This window comes from Rhea pennata, chromosome 6, assembly GCF_028389875.1.
Source record: "Rhea pennata isolate bPtePen1 chromosome 6, bPtePen1.pri, whole genome shotgun sequence".
NCBI classification, from domain to species: Eukaryota; Metazoa; Chordata; class Aves; order Rheiformes; family Rheidae; genus Rhea; species Rhea pennata.
Window position 1 is genome coordinate 25,563,258 of NC_084668.1, and position 15,152 is coordinate 25,578,409.

Sequence of the window (15,152 nt, forward strand, 5' to 3'; positions counted from 1 at the left end):
GAAAACATAAATTATAGACATTTAGGAGCACATTGTCTGGAGGAGACAGGTCAATACCCCTGTTATACAAGAATAAATGATTATTGAAAAAACCTTTTTATGTAATGTCTTCATAGTTCAAGCAACCTGTTTTCCAGGGAGAACATTAAGCATAGTACTTACCAATTACAAAAACCAAAATGAGCAATCCCTTGACATACAATCTTTTTTACATTTGTAACTTAGCAGTAAAGGGACTAAAATTTTACCTTATGCAAACATGATTGGCAGACCTACAATAAATAAAACTGCCTACAACCCAGAATGAATACTGTAGTTGTGTATTTACATTTGGAACTACAGCAATTTTAACCATTATCATGTCTCCAAATGTTATACAGAGACTAAAGACAAATATTAAGTTCTTTTATCATGCTGCTTTTCATAGTATACTATCACAAAAAAAGTGTAAAAACATGATCAATTTGCACACTAGCATTCTGCATTTAGGTGATATGCCAAAAACAAATAATCAACTATATCATCTCTCAGTTAAGCAACTGTAAGCACAGACGCTGAAATAATAATAAATGGCACTTTTACAGCAATAAAAAAGTGGTAATACAGCAAGATCTTTCTTCATGTTGTGTGTACTCAAAAGCTTAATGGATTTTTCCAACTGCCTCAGCAGGTTTAATAAAAGGTGAAACCTCCCTGCAAAAATAGTTTCTTTCTCATACCACGATAGCAGGTACAGTGCAATAGCACTACTAGAAATTATCATACAAACATTTATGACACAGAAACTAGAACTTACTATACAAACATTTATGACACAGAAAGTAAATCTTGAGTTGCTAAAGAGGATTCTTCAAATGTTTAACTATTGTTAGTAAATCATAAACTTATTTAACATGTTTTGTTACTTACTTTTGTTTATAGATATGCTATACTCCTATGTCTGAAAACCTCAAAAACCTGGGAAAAGTCAAATCAAGAGCTGAACTTCTTTGTTTAGATACATCCCATTTATTCTAAATCAACTCTTGTTAAGGAATGAATATGATTTTGCTGTTGTTCTTGATTAGTACTGTGAAAGATAAAAACTGCTTCCTATCTTCCCCAGAATACGGGCTGTCATAATCAACTAGTACTAAAATGCATTAAAGATGAAGGTGTCGACCATAAATACAGATCAGGTATTCTTCTCCCCAAAAAAGGATGAAGCAGGATTATCCAGAAATACCATATTCTGCAGAAGAATGATATCACTACAAAACTGAGTGCTTCTTACCTCAAACAGTCGCTGGTCAGCATCGTCAAAGGGTTTCCCATCAAGCCTGTTCAACACTTGAGCTACCCCTTTGGAAAGAGTTAATATGAATTACAATCTGCATTCATTAACTCATAATGCAGAATGTTTTATTCATCAGTCATATTTAAAATATATTTTTAAAACAATAAAGCAAAATTATAAATACTAATTCTGAAATTTATTAAACAAACATCAATATCTAGAAGTCTGACTTTTTCGATACCATGACTCAAGTTTATAACTTTCAACTGTTATTCTTCGTTCTGCAAGCATAAGATTAGCTACTTAAACAATGCTACTCGCACTGCTTTCCACAAACGTTTAGGCGTCTGATTCTGCAACGTATTTAAGCACTTTGTTAACAGCAAGTGTCTAAGCTGTCCTCATAATTTCAAGTTACACAGATAATTTGTGGAATTAGTACCTTCATTTCTAAATCTTAGTTAATTTAGCATGACATGGGTATATAAGCCCCTTTTTCCCATTATGGTTCATCCAAGAATTTATTCAACAAGTGGGAGGAAAAAAAAAAAAAAAAAAAAGCAATTCCTTTAAATAACTGGGGGGGGGAAGCATTCAAAACTACTGGCCACAGCTGAGTTAATGCTGAGCTCCACTGCAATACCATTTCTATTTCATTACTTACAACACACCCTTAGAAAAATACCGTAAGAACTATTAGCAGTCAAGCTGAGTTTCTCTTCTGCTTCTTTAAGCTAGTACATGCTTTGCCACAAACCATGAGCCACGTTTTTGAAAGGCTCAGTTCCCACATCCTCTCTGCTGATTAATAATCTTGAACATCCTGATCATGGCACTGAGCGCCTTCAGCAAAGCCCTACTAATCTGAGCTCTCGCTGACCGCCACACCACACCGCAATATTGTCTTGTTCCCACCCCTCTCCCTTGCCTGGGATGGCTTAAATTGCTGCAGCTTTGCCTTGAACTCTTCTGTGGAAAGACACAGAGGAATCTGGTGCTGTTATTTACAAGTGGTGCTCTTTTTTGTGCCAAAATCAGATAATAAGGCAGGTTCAAATGCAGCTGCCTCATAGCTGGGAAGCACTGCATCAAACAGGTAGCGCCCTGTCACCTCCCGATCCAGCATGCACCACTGCCACAGGCAGCTCTGGCAGCTGCCATAGCCTCTTCAGTAAAATTTCTCCGTGTATTTTTATTATTAAAAAGAGAAAAGACCACTTTGCTGGACCGCAGAAACAGTTGCCGGGCTGTGCACAAAAGAGGAGAACTAGCAAAACTACCAAAGCATACTATACATTTTATGCCAGTATTGTTAGAATTTCAGTTTTCTTCTCATTAGTTTTCAATACAACATATAGCTCAACAATGGAACAACAGCAAAGCTGAAAAAGTCCATACAGTATCCAAGTCAAAACATCCCTTCTTGGATACTTAGCATGCATCCTAGGTACCGTAACTTCTTAACAATATTCAGCTGGGAAAAAGAAGAAAAAGGAACATAGAATTAAAAAGACAGAATTAAACTGACATTAGCACAAAAATGCTGCAGCTAAGAGGAACATCTTACCGATTATTTGGTGATTGCTATTCCATATAGGAACACACAGAACAGACCTTATGTGAAAGCCAGAAATCTGGTCAGCCTAAAATGTAGAAATGAGAGCTCCCATTACTGGTAGGGTACTATTTAGAGCCTTTTAAATTCTAGTAATAGAGATGTCAAGCAGAACGCCTGCAAGTTTACATTTACAAATTCATGTCATTCCACATAGATTAGCTCTCACTCATACCTCATTCGTAGTAGGTTTAGCTCAAAGTCACAAGGACGATTCCAGAAACCTCCAAATGCGAGTATCACCATCTTTGCTACTGAGAGCACACATTATTAACTTTGACTTTAAATTAAAGGCAAATTGTGACTGTGTAAATGTCCAGACACTTCCTGGGCAGAGGTGCAAACTGGGAAGAAATTGAAGCATGCAATCAAAACCAAGATTTGAGTTTTTCTACATAGAAGTGAACTGGAGGTGTAGTTCTGAAGAGAACTTTCTCCTTTGTTGGTTTTGAACTAATATAACGTAGTATAAAGCTTTGCAATTTACTATAAATATTATTGATTCTTCATTTTCTATCATGAAAAAGCTTTATTCTTTGAAGTTATTTCTACAAAAATCTCAAGAAACAAAATATTTTTTCAAAAAAGATTATAAAAGAAACCAAGAGAGTGGGATAAAGCCTACTCAAGGAAAATGTCAGGAGATGTTCTCTTACTAAAACTGCTGATGCTAAAGGCAATCCGTAACAGAAGAAAAGTAAAAGATCAGCAATAATTCATATACTCGGTCTAGTCAGGATGGAATTACTGCAATCTCCTAGCTAGTAGAAGTTAGAACTCAGTTTTTCTGAGTACTGCTTATCCATACATACACATAACTTGCCACTGAAATCACTGTGAAGTGCTTCCTAAAACCTATGGGAGTGGGGTGTATAATCACCCCAGAGGCATACTTTAAAACAAACTTAATATTTTGGTGTTAAATACTCAGTGAATGAATTGGAAAAAAAAAAATCAAGCATCAAAGCTTTAAAATGACAATTAGTGTGTAGAAAGAAAAAACCTGACAGCGTTTTTGATATAGGCACAGAACAAAGTGTTCATAACTAAAACTGTATGTTTGTTCTATCTGAGATATAAGAGATAATATGCTCCTCTCTTACTACACCTAACTGTCTGTAAATCAGACTAACAACTAAATTTGAGAATTAAATTTTCATATGAGCCTACTAACAGAAAAAAATTACTGTAATGTGTATAGGTGATTTTTTTTTCTCTATATAAATTGGGCAGTGCCTGTAACTTGGAAGAGACTAACTGTGAAACAGATCTGAGAAGGCTGAATTATTCAGGACACGACATACTAAAAGTACAACTGCAAACATACCAAGGATTGGCATGCTTTATTTCAGTGTATCTCTTTGGCAGGAAATAGTCCCCAGGCATTAATTGCACTTTCTGAAATTCTGAATAAATTAGCATCAACACAGTTTTCCCATACACTTCTCCAGCAGGCTCCTGTTGTTTTTCTCCTGTTTTGAAAAATTCTGCTGGTTTGAAAGCTATTCCCTATAATGACTGGAACCAAGGAAACTCTACATGAAACACTTCCAAGCATACTTATTGTAGCAATACAGTCTGGTAAGCTTGCTGACCAATTCTGTCCACTGATTAATGTGCTGCCCAAGTTCCCTGTAGTAATTCTGTTTCACAAGCTAGAATTCAGTGAAGATTTCCACGTGCCTCTAACATCTATTTAGGTGTGATATACGCATATACATTTTTATCCATATCTGCACCATTCCAGCTGAGATTGGAATGAGTACCTTAGGATACACACACAACTTTTATTAGGAGTGATATGAATCTTGTAGAAATAACCAGTCCAACATGTACATTTTATTTGTGCAGAATTACTGAATTAAAAGGGTAGTTGGCTAAATCAAACCACAAACATTTGTCTCTTTAGATGCTGATCTGTTGATGATCTGTGTGTGTACAGTCCCCATCATCCTGACGGCTAACAACGATGGTTCCACTAACACAGAACTGCTGGTGAGCAGTGGAATTTTCAGCAATAAAAAATAGTCTGCATAGAGCTCAAAACACTTGATACAGGAAGGTATAATTAAATAAATGAACAATGGATAGTAAGTGCCTATAGTTATATACTGATTCAGCAACCTATGTTTACTCTATAAAGCCATACCAACACCAAAAGATCAGAAGGAATACACACTGGAGAGAAAAAAATAATTCAATACAAATATTCACATGTTTTACAGCCCTTTAGATTGGATAATAAAAATTGCACTTTATTAGTTACAATGCCAAAAGTATGATGTATATTTACATTTCTAAAAATCTCTTACTTCAGCATCAAAGCGAGGATCCTGATAGGCGTCACTGACATTCACTGGGAGACCCGTGGAAGCTACAAGTTCAGCAATGCTATTATTTATTAGCCAGTCGGAGCAAGATGATGATTTCTCCATGCTGTCTTTGAAACTATCATACAGCATAGCAAGGGAAGAAAATATTACAATCAATGATGCTTTAAAGTCCAATATGTCCTAGAGGCATAATCATATGAACAGCACAATTGTTCACAGTTATTGATGGTTACCAAGGATTATTTATGGAATAATAATTTGGCATTTATCAAAATGGTACATCAAAAATGCCTTCCCTTTTGCTGTTCTTTCTTCTGAAAATAGTATTAGTGTACTGTGCAAATTAAATACAACATTTAGTAATGAAATGTAATGAAACAGAGGTCTGATTTTCATTAAGACTCATAGCTCTCAGTGCATACCTTAGAAAAAACAGCCATAAAATTACAAGAGATACAAGATGTACAGAAAAGATTGAAATCTGAATGACATTATTGTATGAAAGACTGTTTAAATTGGGACTGGATTACAGGTGTCAAGCATTTTAAGCAGAAAATTAATTCAACTTAAATAAACAAGACAATTCAGGAATAAAAGTATGTTCTACTGTGTTGCCTAAATGCTTTAAATACTTCAAAGCTTTAAAACTGCACTGTGGAGAGATGTACTCAACTTGCACTAGGAGGAAATATCAACATTTAATTCTGATGTAAATTGTAGCCAGCTGGCTCAGTCTCCATCCTCAGCAGCTCAGAACAAACAGAAGCTACAGTAAAAATCACAATCAATAATTTTTCCATCCTATGGAAAGTCTGGAATTCTGCTGGATCAACACAGGCAGCTTTATGCTGCCTCCTCCCAGCCTTGCCAATATAAGAGAAGAGCAGCGAGCGCCAGGCAGAAGACAGAAGCTATCTCAAGGGTCTCTGGGATGCAGCAGTCCCCCTGCACAGATGTGCACCTCGTCCCTGGCAGAGATGGCAGGTGGTGTGTGGTGGGAACCTTACAGCCAGCATGATCACCAGTACCTTCAACCCTCTCTGAACACTGACATGAGCCCTCAACTCTCACATCAGAAGAGCGGAGAGATGCCTTCGAAAGCATAAATACACTGCAGTCAGGGGTACAACTGCAGCGTACAAGGTGATGTGTGAAGGAGCCCCAGTGTAGCTCACCCCAGTGACAGGGAAAGAGCTGTAACCAGGATTTCAGCACTTTTGCCACCGGCCTAACTGGGAGGGAGCCCAGGTTTTTCTCAGCGAGCAACCTAGGCTGGGGCTGAGGCCACTGGCCTTTTCTTTCCCCTTGATCCTGAAGTTAGAGAACAGCCATTCCAGGATGGCATCCACTGAGATGACTTCTGCACAGGAAAGACATAGCCCACAGCAACTTCCCCCTCTCGGTGTTCATATGCACCCAGAACACATCAGAAATGAATCCTCAAGACTGCTAAGATTAATAGGAATAAAATGAAGTGTTACTTTTTTTTTTTTTCCAGAGAGGATAAATTTAAGAAAGATTTGGCAAAATCATACTTGAAGAACAAAATGGCTGGCAAAAATGAGGGCATCAGAGTACCAACACGAATGAGAACTGAACTCTGTGTCTTGGGGGTGCTGGAAGGGGACAAGTTACACACAAATCCAAGTGTGGTCCTGCAAGGTATTTCCTTTCAACAAACAGAAAAGAAAGAAAAAAAAGATAAGAGTATTCATTGTAATATTTAGGGAATTATCAGGCAAACTCTTATTAGGCAGAAATAAGAGGGTCAAAATAATATGCCATACTTTTTCTAAAAATCAAAAGAGAAAATGTGTTAGGACATGGAAAGATATATTGTCCTTAAAGTTTTTTTCCCCTTTCAGATAAAACTTATACCTAGAACCTTTCTCAGCCTATAATCTCCCTGGTTTCCCACAAAAATTTCAAATAAAAAATATTTATCTTAACTGGAGTAATGATGAAGGAATGGCACTCATTGTGCTGTTTTTATTCACATGAAATGGTTCATGACTTTACATCAGTTGGGTCTGCAGAATCTAGAGTGAAAAGGGCACAACTCACTAGAAAAAAATGCTCAAATGTCAAGGACTCCAGGCACTATTCTGTATCCTAAATAACCTTTATTTTCCCACTACAGTGCCAATAACACAAGCTGTGCCTGTGCTAGATCCAAATGTGACATCATATCTGCCAGCCTAACCTTGATTTCTGTAAAACCAACTTTGTTCTCTACTGAAAAATGAAAGAAAAGCAATATATCTTTATACCAAGATACACAGAAATGTAAATTCATAAATCTTTTAACATTGGCTACCCAATTGCATATGTTTATCTGTATCTCAGAGTAAACTCAAGTTCACCACTTGCAGAGCAGGCTACTATAAACTGCTTTTTGGTAACATGGTAATATAACTATGGTAACAAGAAATGAGTCAGCTCAGTTATCTTGACACCACTCTACATTAAGTTGACTAATCTGGCTACAGATCAAGTTTATGAAAAAACAGAAATAACAATCAACAACCCTTGATTCACACCCCTGTCCCTGAACAAAAGGAACATATTTTCACCCATTTAATTGAACCAGGAAAAAGCAATTGCTGCTCTGAAGCTCTTTGTCAAAAGCAGTAACTTGTGCTTCCCAGATGAATCAGCAGATTATTTATTCATATTTAAACTTTTATAATTTTATCACTCGCTTTCCTTTTCCACTTTGTCTCCCCAATCCCACCTCTTTTCACTGGGGGCTAGGACACAGAGGAGATTCTGCTCTGCTCCTGTCTTTCTATGTGGCCCTGAGCTCTGCTGACAGGTTGCACATCCCAAGAATAACGCAATCCATTTTCATCATGCTGTGAGATCTCTCCATGAAAAGCACCAAGAATTACGAGTTACTGTAAGCTGGTGCACAACACACATTCACCTTAATGAAGTAAATGGTAGCTTCTTACTGCACTGGAGGTAAAGTAGTACTAAAGGCAGCAAATTCTCCCTGAAGTTTTTAAGTTTTTTTTTTTTTTTTTTTTTTTTTTTTAAATATTACTGCTTAAAGGGTTTAGTTTAGCCATGAAGAAGCACAAAGTAATCTTCAAGCCTGCTAAGTTGCTGATATCAGGATGGACAGAAAGTTAGGTTTATCATTACAGCAATGGTTCTACATGAAAATTTTGAATTCAAGATCTGCATAAACTGGTTCACATGTAATATGTATATGATAATCACTGCATATAAGTCCTAGCAGATGAAAGAAACATTTAAACAGACCTGAATCTTCATTCACTCATTTAGTAGGTAAGACCTTTTATATGAACCAGGTATATTACCTTGTAGAAATTAAAACAGTAATCCCACATGGAGAAAAAGGTCTTTGTATGACTACTTGTAGTTAGCCTTTTTAATCAATGTTTAAGTATAGATCCTGCTAAGTAAAATCTATACTTTTTGTCTGGGCTCCCTGCCAAAACATATGCATGTTCTGAGGTTTGTAGGCCTTCAAAATTGATGACTAGAGCAAAAACCAAATGATACTGGAAACCTCTCAACACAACTGTAAGGATTTTTTTTTTTTTTTAAGAGATCAACAATCTAAAATAATCGTTACTTTTATTTCAGTACTAACCAAGCAAAACAACATTTGCCATTCTCCATGAAATCAACAATAAAAAGACATCAGTTATTTCATGGTTTATCCTCTGAGATATTAATACTACGTTAGTATGTAAATACCCACATTAGCGTGTATGTTTATTCAAGCCATATTGCACTGGAACAGAACAGGAGTTTTACCTGAGTAAAAGTTTTAGGTTCAGGCTCTTTAATCAAAACTACTCAAAGTTCCATATGAAAAAATAACGAAGATCAAACAACTTTAAAACTATGGGGGGGGGGGGGGGGGAAGAGAAATCAATTCATTACCATAGAAGACATGAGGGCTAACCTGTGCTCAGTGTCAGCACTGCATTTTGGAGATAACAGTTCAAAGGACTTTGTGAATTTCACCACCTGTCACAAAAAGAAAAAAGGAATTTAAAATTGCTATTAAAAATGCTACATGTGTATGAAAACAGTAGTGTAAGGTTCCTATATTTTTATGATTTTTTTTTAAAATCACATGATCTTCAAATTAATATGTAACGTATATTCCTGCAACGGAGAATTCACGTTGAAATTATCCGCTATTTACAATCCATAAACAAGCAATAGCAAATCAAATCGTATTTTTAAGCCCCCTTCATGACACTTTTTTGCAACAGTATGTTTGCCTTCAAAGGACTTGGGAACATAAATTATGGAGCTTTATGTATAACTTCAGTTTTTTTATACAGGAAAATAAAGAGAAATATCTGTTTACCATACTAATGGTAACCAATTTTCCTTGAATGCGTGGTTTTGGCATATCTGCAAACAGCACGCACATGTAACTTTAAGACTGGCTGATGTGACACAGAACCTGGCTGATGTTTTTGGATGCTAGAGTGACTCCCTATCTTTCACTTCAAATCTTCATTAAAAAATATTTTCATACGATGTACAAACAACAAACATTTTAGATATGGCTTAAAATCGAGTAACCCTATGCAGATATATTTTGATATGTAGATTAACCCCTAAAACAGGAAGAATCAGGAAAATAATTGTAAATTATTGTATTATATTGTATATAGTATTGTATAATATTGTAAATTGTAAAAATGCCCAGGGGGGTGGCAAAATGCTATTTTCCTACTCCAAATTAAAGACGGAAAAAAAAATGGTGTTGACCCCTTTTAGGCTTAACAGAATACCTTAGCTACCCATATTTCAGGATTTGGTCTAAAGTAGCAAGGCCTCATTGCCTGCAGTCTGGAAAAAATGCTCTTTGCTCAAAAGGTAGAAATAATACTACTAGCAGAAAAAAATGAAATAAATGCCACCCACAACCTACACCAAAATGTAGTAATCTTGTAATGTAATCTTCTATAAAAATAAAATCATATTTTACTTGCAACTATAATAATGTTCCACAGAAACACAGTAAAACCACATTATATAATTATAAAATCATTGTGGAGGGTCTAAAATGGGACAATAGATCAGAAATACTAGAATGCTATAACAGAGTACAGAAATGAAATACAAAACTTGATCCTGCTTTTATGAATGATAGTATAATTTAGGGTATACTCCACTGTAATTAATTAATTTCTATTAGTGTAGATGAAACAAATCACATCCTTCCTCCAGGAAACAAAGTAATGTTTTTTTCTGCCCTACACACAGACACATCCACTTTGATCATGTCTCTGATAATCATTTAGACACAAAGCCCTACAACAAAAATATCAATTACAGAGTCAGTGAATCCCAAGGTATTTGGAGAAGAAAATGGTATTACATGTAACATTTTTATCCTTCAACTATTTCTTCAATCAGTAGAAAGGCTAATAGTTCCTTTGTGTGGAACAGCCTCAAAACACTAACAGTGGCTACAAATATAAAAGCAATCACTTTGTTTATAATAATGATCAATACATTTAAAATAATATAAAAATAATAATGATAAATGTAACAACAACATTAAAGATTCTTAAAGAAACTCTCCATATCCTATGAATGGTATTAGAGTGCCAGTAAAAGCCCATGTCAAAATGGTGCATGAAATCTAACTCTTGACAAATACTTTCATATAGCTTACCTCAATCTGTTCACTTAACTGAGCTCTGCAATGAAATAATTATTCCTTGGTCAAGCAGATAGAGCATTTGAAAAAATAACAAGCATTGCCTCAGTAATGCTGAAAGTCATGTTTTCACTTCACCTGCTCAGTGCAAAATATATTGCTCCTATACCAAGAACAAATAAGTGACTATCTAGATATTTGTATTCAAATGTCTGTTTCAGTGGATTTTTCTGTCACCTCTGGGAACAATTACTAGGTCAAAACAACAAGAGAACTGATCTTTTCACAGCATTTTCATCATTTAGGAATGAGACTAGTTGTCATTATTTTGTTTGCAGAGTACTTCCCAAAGGTATTAAAGGAACTAGTTAAAATGTGCAGACAAATAAAGCTGCTCCCAGTCATACTCCACCAATAGCTAGGGTGAACAGAAATCTTTCAGGAAGGAGCAGATCCCATGGAGAACTGGCCACCAGAAGCTGCTGAGAAAATTCATGGTGTTACAGGTTCAACCCTTACTGTCTTGTTTTTCATTCACAATAACATACAATAAAATACTGGATTTCACACAAAGCATTCATGAGACAAAAGTTCACGAATTGACCACTATGAAGACAGTGATTAGATTACTGTAAAGCTCACCGAGATGCTGAATATACAGGATGGTTAGGTAAGAATACCTTGAGTTTACTTTTTAATCTATAGTTTCTGAGAAGCCAGTAATCTAATTAAACATTTTTATGAGAACCCAAAATGTTACATACTAGAATAGAAACTACATGAGTATTTCAGTGTGCTATATTTAAACAATAACAGATGCAAAGGTATGAAGACTGTAGAGATATTAAGAAAGGTGGCTGATGATTAGTTATGGAAATGCATACTAGAAAGATTAGTTCTAAAAATAAGCATTACAGATTTGTTGATGATGCAACCATGTTTGGTTCTGAAACCACCTGCAAGCTACATCAATTTTATATGGCATTAATCTGAAAACATTAGCAAAGTTGTAGGTTCCAGGTAAATACAACTGAAGTGACAGAAAGGATATTTCTTTTCTTCTAGTGGCTATAGTACGAAAGAAAGGAACCTAGAAAAATAAGTATTTGACAACAAATCTAGTAAATTTTCTATTTTAAGCTGACCAGAGGAGCACCTTGTTTCTCAGTTAAGCTGTCCCTAGCTGCTTTGCAAGCACTAATTGTATCACACAGGCGATCAAGAACCACGGGACATCAGCTGAATCACACCGCTGATAGTCAGATCTATCATGAACTTACAGACATCCCATTAAAAGCCTTTAAGTAAGCAAAATGAATCATAAACATAAGTTCCACTATCCCTTTAAAACTAATGTCAGTTAAGATTTGACCTGAAGATTTATATGCTGAAAGAACACTCACTGTCTAATACTTACATCTGATATGTGACAGCTTCCCTACAATAAAAACAGCTGATACACCACTCAAACTAACACTTCTGTAAAATACGAAGACACACTTACTGGTGATTCAATATCTTCCAGAAGTAACACTGAGCATCGTTCACACTTCAGCAGAGTCTGGGCCCGATGCATAATTTTCTTGACAATTTTCTCTAAGTCAGTCTGTTCCTCAAAGAGATCGTTCACTACTTCCAACAGAGCCTGTATGGATAGAAAACTCTTGTACTGGTTGCAGAAGGAATAAATAAATGGAGCATCACAAAGGAGGAGTAACCTTTGGGATTGATTTTAATACAAATGATCCATTGAAATCTTCATTCAAATAAAGTTCTTAATGATTATGGCACCAGCAGCCATGTGTGTTTATATGCATGTGTACATGGCAGAGGGGATTATTCTGAGCAAGAAATGGCAGTAAGCCATGACAAGCTCAACGAGGCACAATCCCAGCAGACAATGGAAGTCTAAAATTATTTCCTTATAATCCAAAAATGAAACATCACCATTAGTGTCCAGGCTGATAAAGAGGGCAAAATACTGGCTTGTCCATAACGTGTTCCTTACTATCTTCAGCCATGCACCCAAAGCTAAAGACCATTGACTGCTCCGGTATGCCACAAAGTACAGGCCACCATATAGTTGTCAAATGGCAACACATTTGTTATGCCTCCCAAGGCTGACGTAACAAGAACAACAAGTCTTCATCTCTAATCCAATTTCCTCCTGTGGTGTCCACCCTCCAGAATTTACCATTTTTTAAATGAAGAATGAGAACATCTTTAGTATTTTTCTGCTGAATACCTCCCTTAGAAGATTAAACATTGATTCCTCCAAAGTCCGCCAATGCTCCCTGAAGGCCAAAACTATAGCCAATTTCAAGTCTGAGCAGTCAAGCAATTATTTTGGTTTTAACATCAAATGAATAATAATAATAATAAAATCTTTGGCAGAAGAATGTTTCTTCTATTCCACTCCTAACCCCCACCCTGAAATATCATGGTCTGTAGTCAATCTTAGACAGAAGACAAAGTAAAACACTTCATGACCATCAAATCTATACACTGTACTGCTAAACTATTAGAAATGGCTATTCTTAGTTTTTGAAATAGTGGAAGGCACTAGCTTCTATACATGGAAGGCACCAAAACCCTGAATCTGAAGATGTGAGTGTTGTATACACAAAGGCTAAGACAGTGAGCAGTTAGCTTCCCACCTACTCACTACAGTTTGCCAGGTTATGAAGGAAGAGTAATTAGACACTACAGAAGGTAGTTCTACACCAGAGCTTTGGCAAGATACAATATATTAACAGAAGTAGTATCTGTCATTACAGGAAAAGTGATTAAAAAATAATAGAATTAGGGAAAAAAATAAACTCTCCAACATTCTATTTTATTAAAAAACCCTCTGAGAAGTAAACGGCATGTTAGCTCAGTATTATTTTCATTTCTTCATGGCCACCTGCCCCAACTCACGCATGGCATCAGCAATCATGAGTAATGTATCTGTGCAGACGCATCCTGTCAAAACCTTTTACGTACAGGATTTTTGCTTGCTTACTTTTAGAAAAATATATCCAAGATTATTTGCACATGAATATTACAAATTCAGGATGCCAGAAATGTGATCTTTCTTGAATTTTAAGAGATTCTGAATCTCTGGCCATGTAACTCTTTCTACTGCACAGTCTCTCTTAAAAACACAATTGTCCCAGTGCTATAAAACAAGACTTTGACATGAGAAAACAACAGCTACCACCAAGAGCATATTTACCTCCTACCTTCTCTGCTTGCTGCCTGAATCAAGTGCACTATTCTCTTGTAAATGCATTGCTTTTAAATGAAATATACTTAAAAATGTTTGCTTAATAAATATGTATGCAGAGCTGGAATCTGAAGGAAAAAAAGGGAAGGGAGGGGGAAAAAAGTGTTTCATACTGGTCCAATATAGTTTTTTTACTTACCCTGCTTCTGTCATATTCCTTCCTTGAAGCTGCAAATAATTGGGCATTAGATATGGCAATCCCACAAAACGGGAGGTACATCTGCATCACCTAGTATCGAAAGAAACTCCCAGTTATTAAAAGCAAGTGCAATTAGACACTCTTGTTTTAGCAATAAGACCTAAACTTCAGTGGCATCTCACTGGAAAATCTCAGCCCACTCATTCTTCAGTAGAATATGAAAGCAAGCAAAAATATTATAGACAAACCATATAAAATGGATGGAACAGACAGAACAGGGAGGAGAGAACAAACACATTTGAGTTTGCAGATCCCAGCAACAAGGTCCTTCAATGACTTGTCAAGAGAATTGCAAAGATACTCAAGTCCAAAAACTATCTGCTGAGGACTCTACTAAGTTACAGTAGGCACTGCACCTTCTCCAGTAAAAGGAATCTTTATTTTTCTAGACTGCTTCTGTTTTAAGATCTAACATAAACAACAACAGAGAATAGCAAGCTTGAGGCAGAGTCACATTTCTGCTGATTTCTAGGGTCATTTATTTTGCAGAACATGAGCACAGTGGAACACAGTACATCAATCTGAAACTACTGGTCAGAAAGCTGATAGTTTTCAAGGAGCAAAAGAGAGAGGGTTAAATAATATGCCTAAGAAAGCACAACAGGAGAGAGAAGTAAATTAAGATGGAATGAATGAAGAGGGAAAGAAATTACAACCTTTGCGGGACCAAACTGGGCCTTAAGGAATGCATCACTATGCATTAAAACAGACAGAGACCGGAAAGGAGGGAGTGGTAACATATTTTGAGAGGCACAAGCTGACCATATGTTAGCCTGGCTCTTGGTGTGAAATGAACTAT

The 15,152-nt window shown here is 36.2% G+C and overlaps 1 protein-coding gene and 1 long non-coding RNA gene across 3 annotated transcripts in view; one reads left to right on the plus strand and one right to left on the minus strand.

The window, feature by feature from the left end:
• Positions 1–5,580, plus strand: part of LOC134141772 (uncharacterized) — a 71,701-nt gene extending 66,121 nt beyond the window's left edge. Inside the window, exon 8 of one of the 2 annotated variants that reach the window (XR_009958718.1) lies at positions 5,209–5,580. This is a non-coding gene — a long non-coding RNA (uncharacterized LOC134141772). Of the gene's footprint in view, positions 1–4,800; positions 4,893–5,208 lie in introns of those variants that run through there. The other variant, XR_009958717.1, reaches the window with a different exon arrangement.
• Positions 1–15,152, minus strand: part of PDE11A (phosphodiesterase 11A) — a 135,347-nt gene that overhangs the window by 61,033 nt on the left and 59,162 nt on the right. The window contains exons 3-8 of the mRNA XM_062578158.1: positions 14,294–14,383; positions 12,391–12,531; positions 9,165–9,229; positions 5,204–5,339; positions 2,844–2,919; positions 1,274–1,341 (exon numbers count right to left, since the gene is read on the minus strand). Coding sequence (XP_062434142.1) covers positions 1,274–1,341; positions 2,844–2,919; positions 5,204–5,339; positions 9,165–9,229; positions 12,391–12,531; positions 14,294–14,383 — 576 coding nt within the window. The remainder of the gene's footprint in view (positions 1–1,273; positions 1,342–2,843; positions 2,920–5,203; positions 5,340–9,164; positions 9,230–12,390; positions 12,532–14,293; positions 14,384–15,152) is intronic.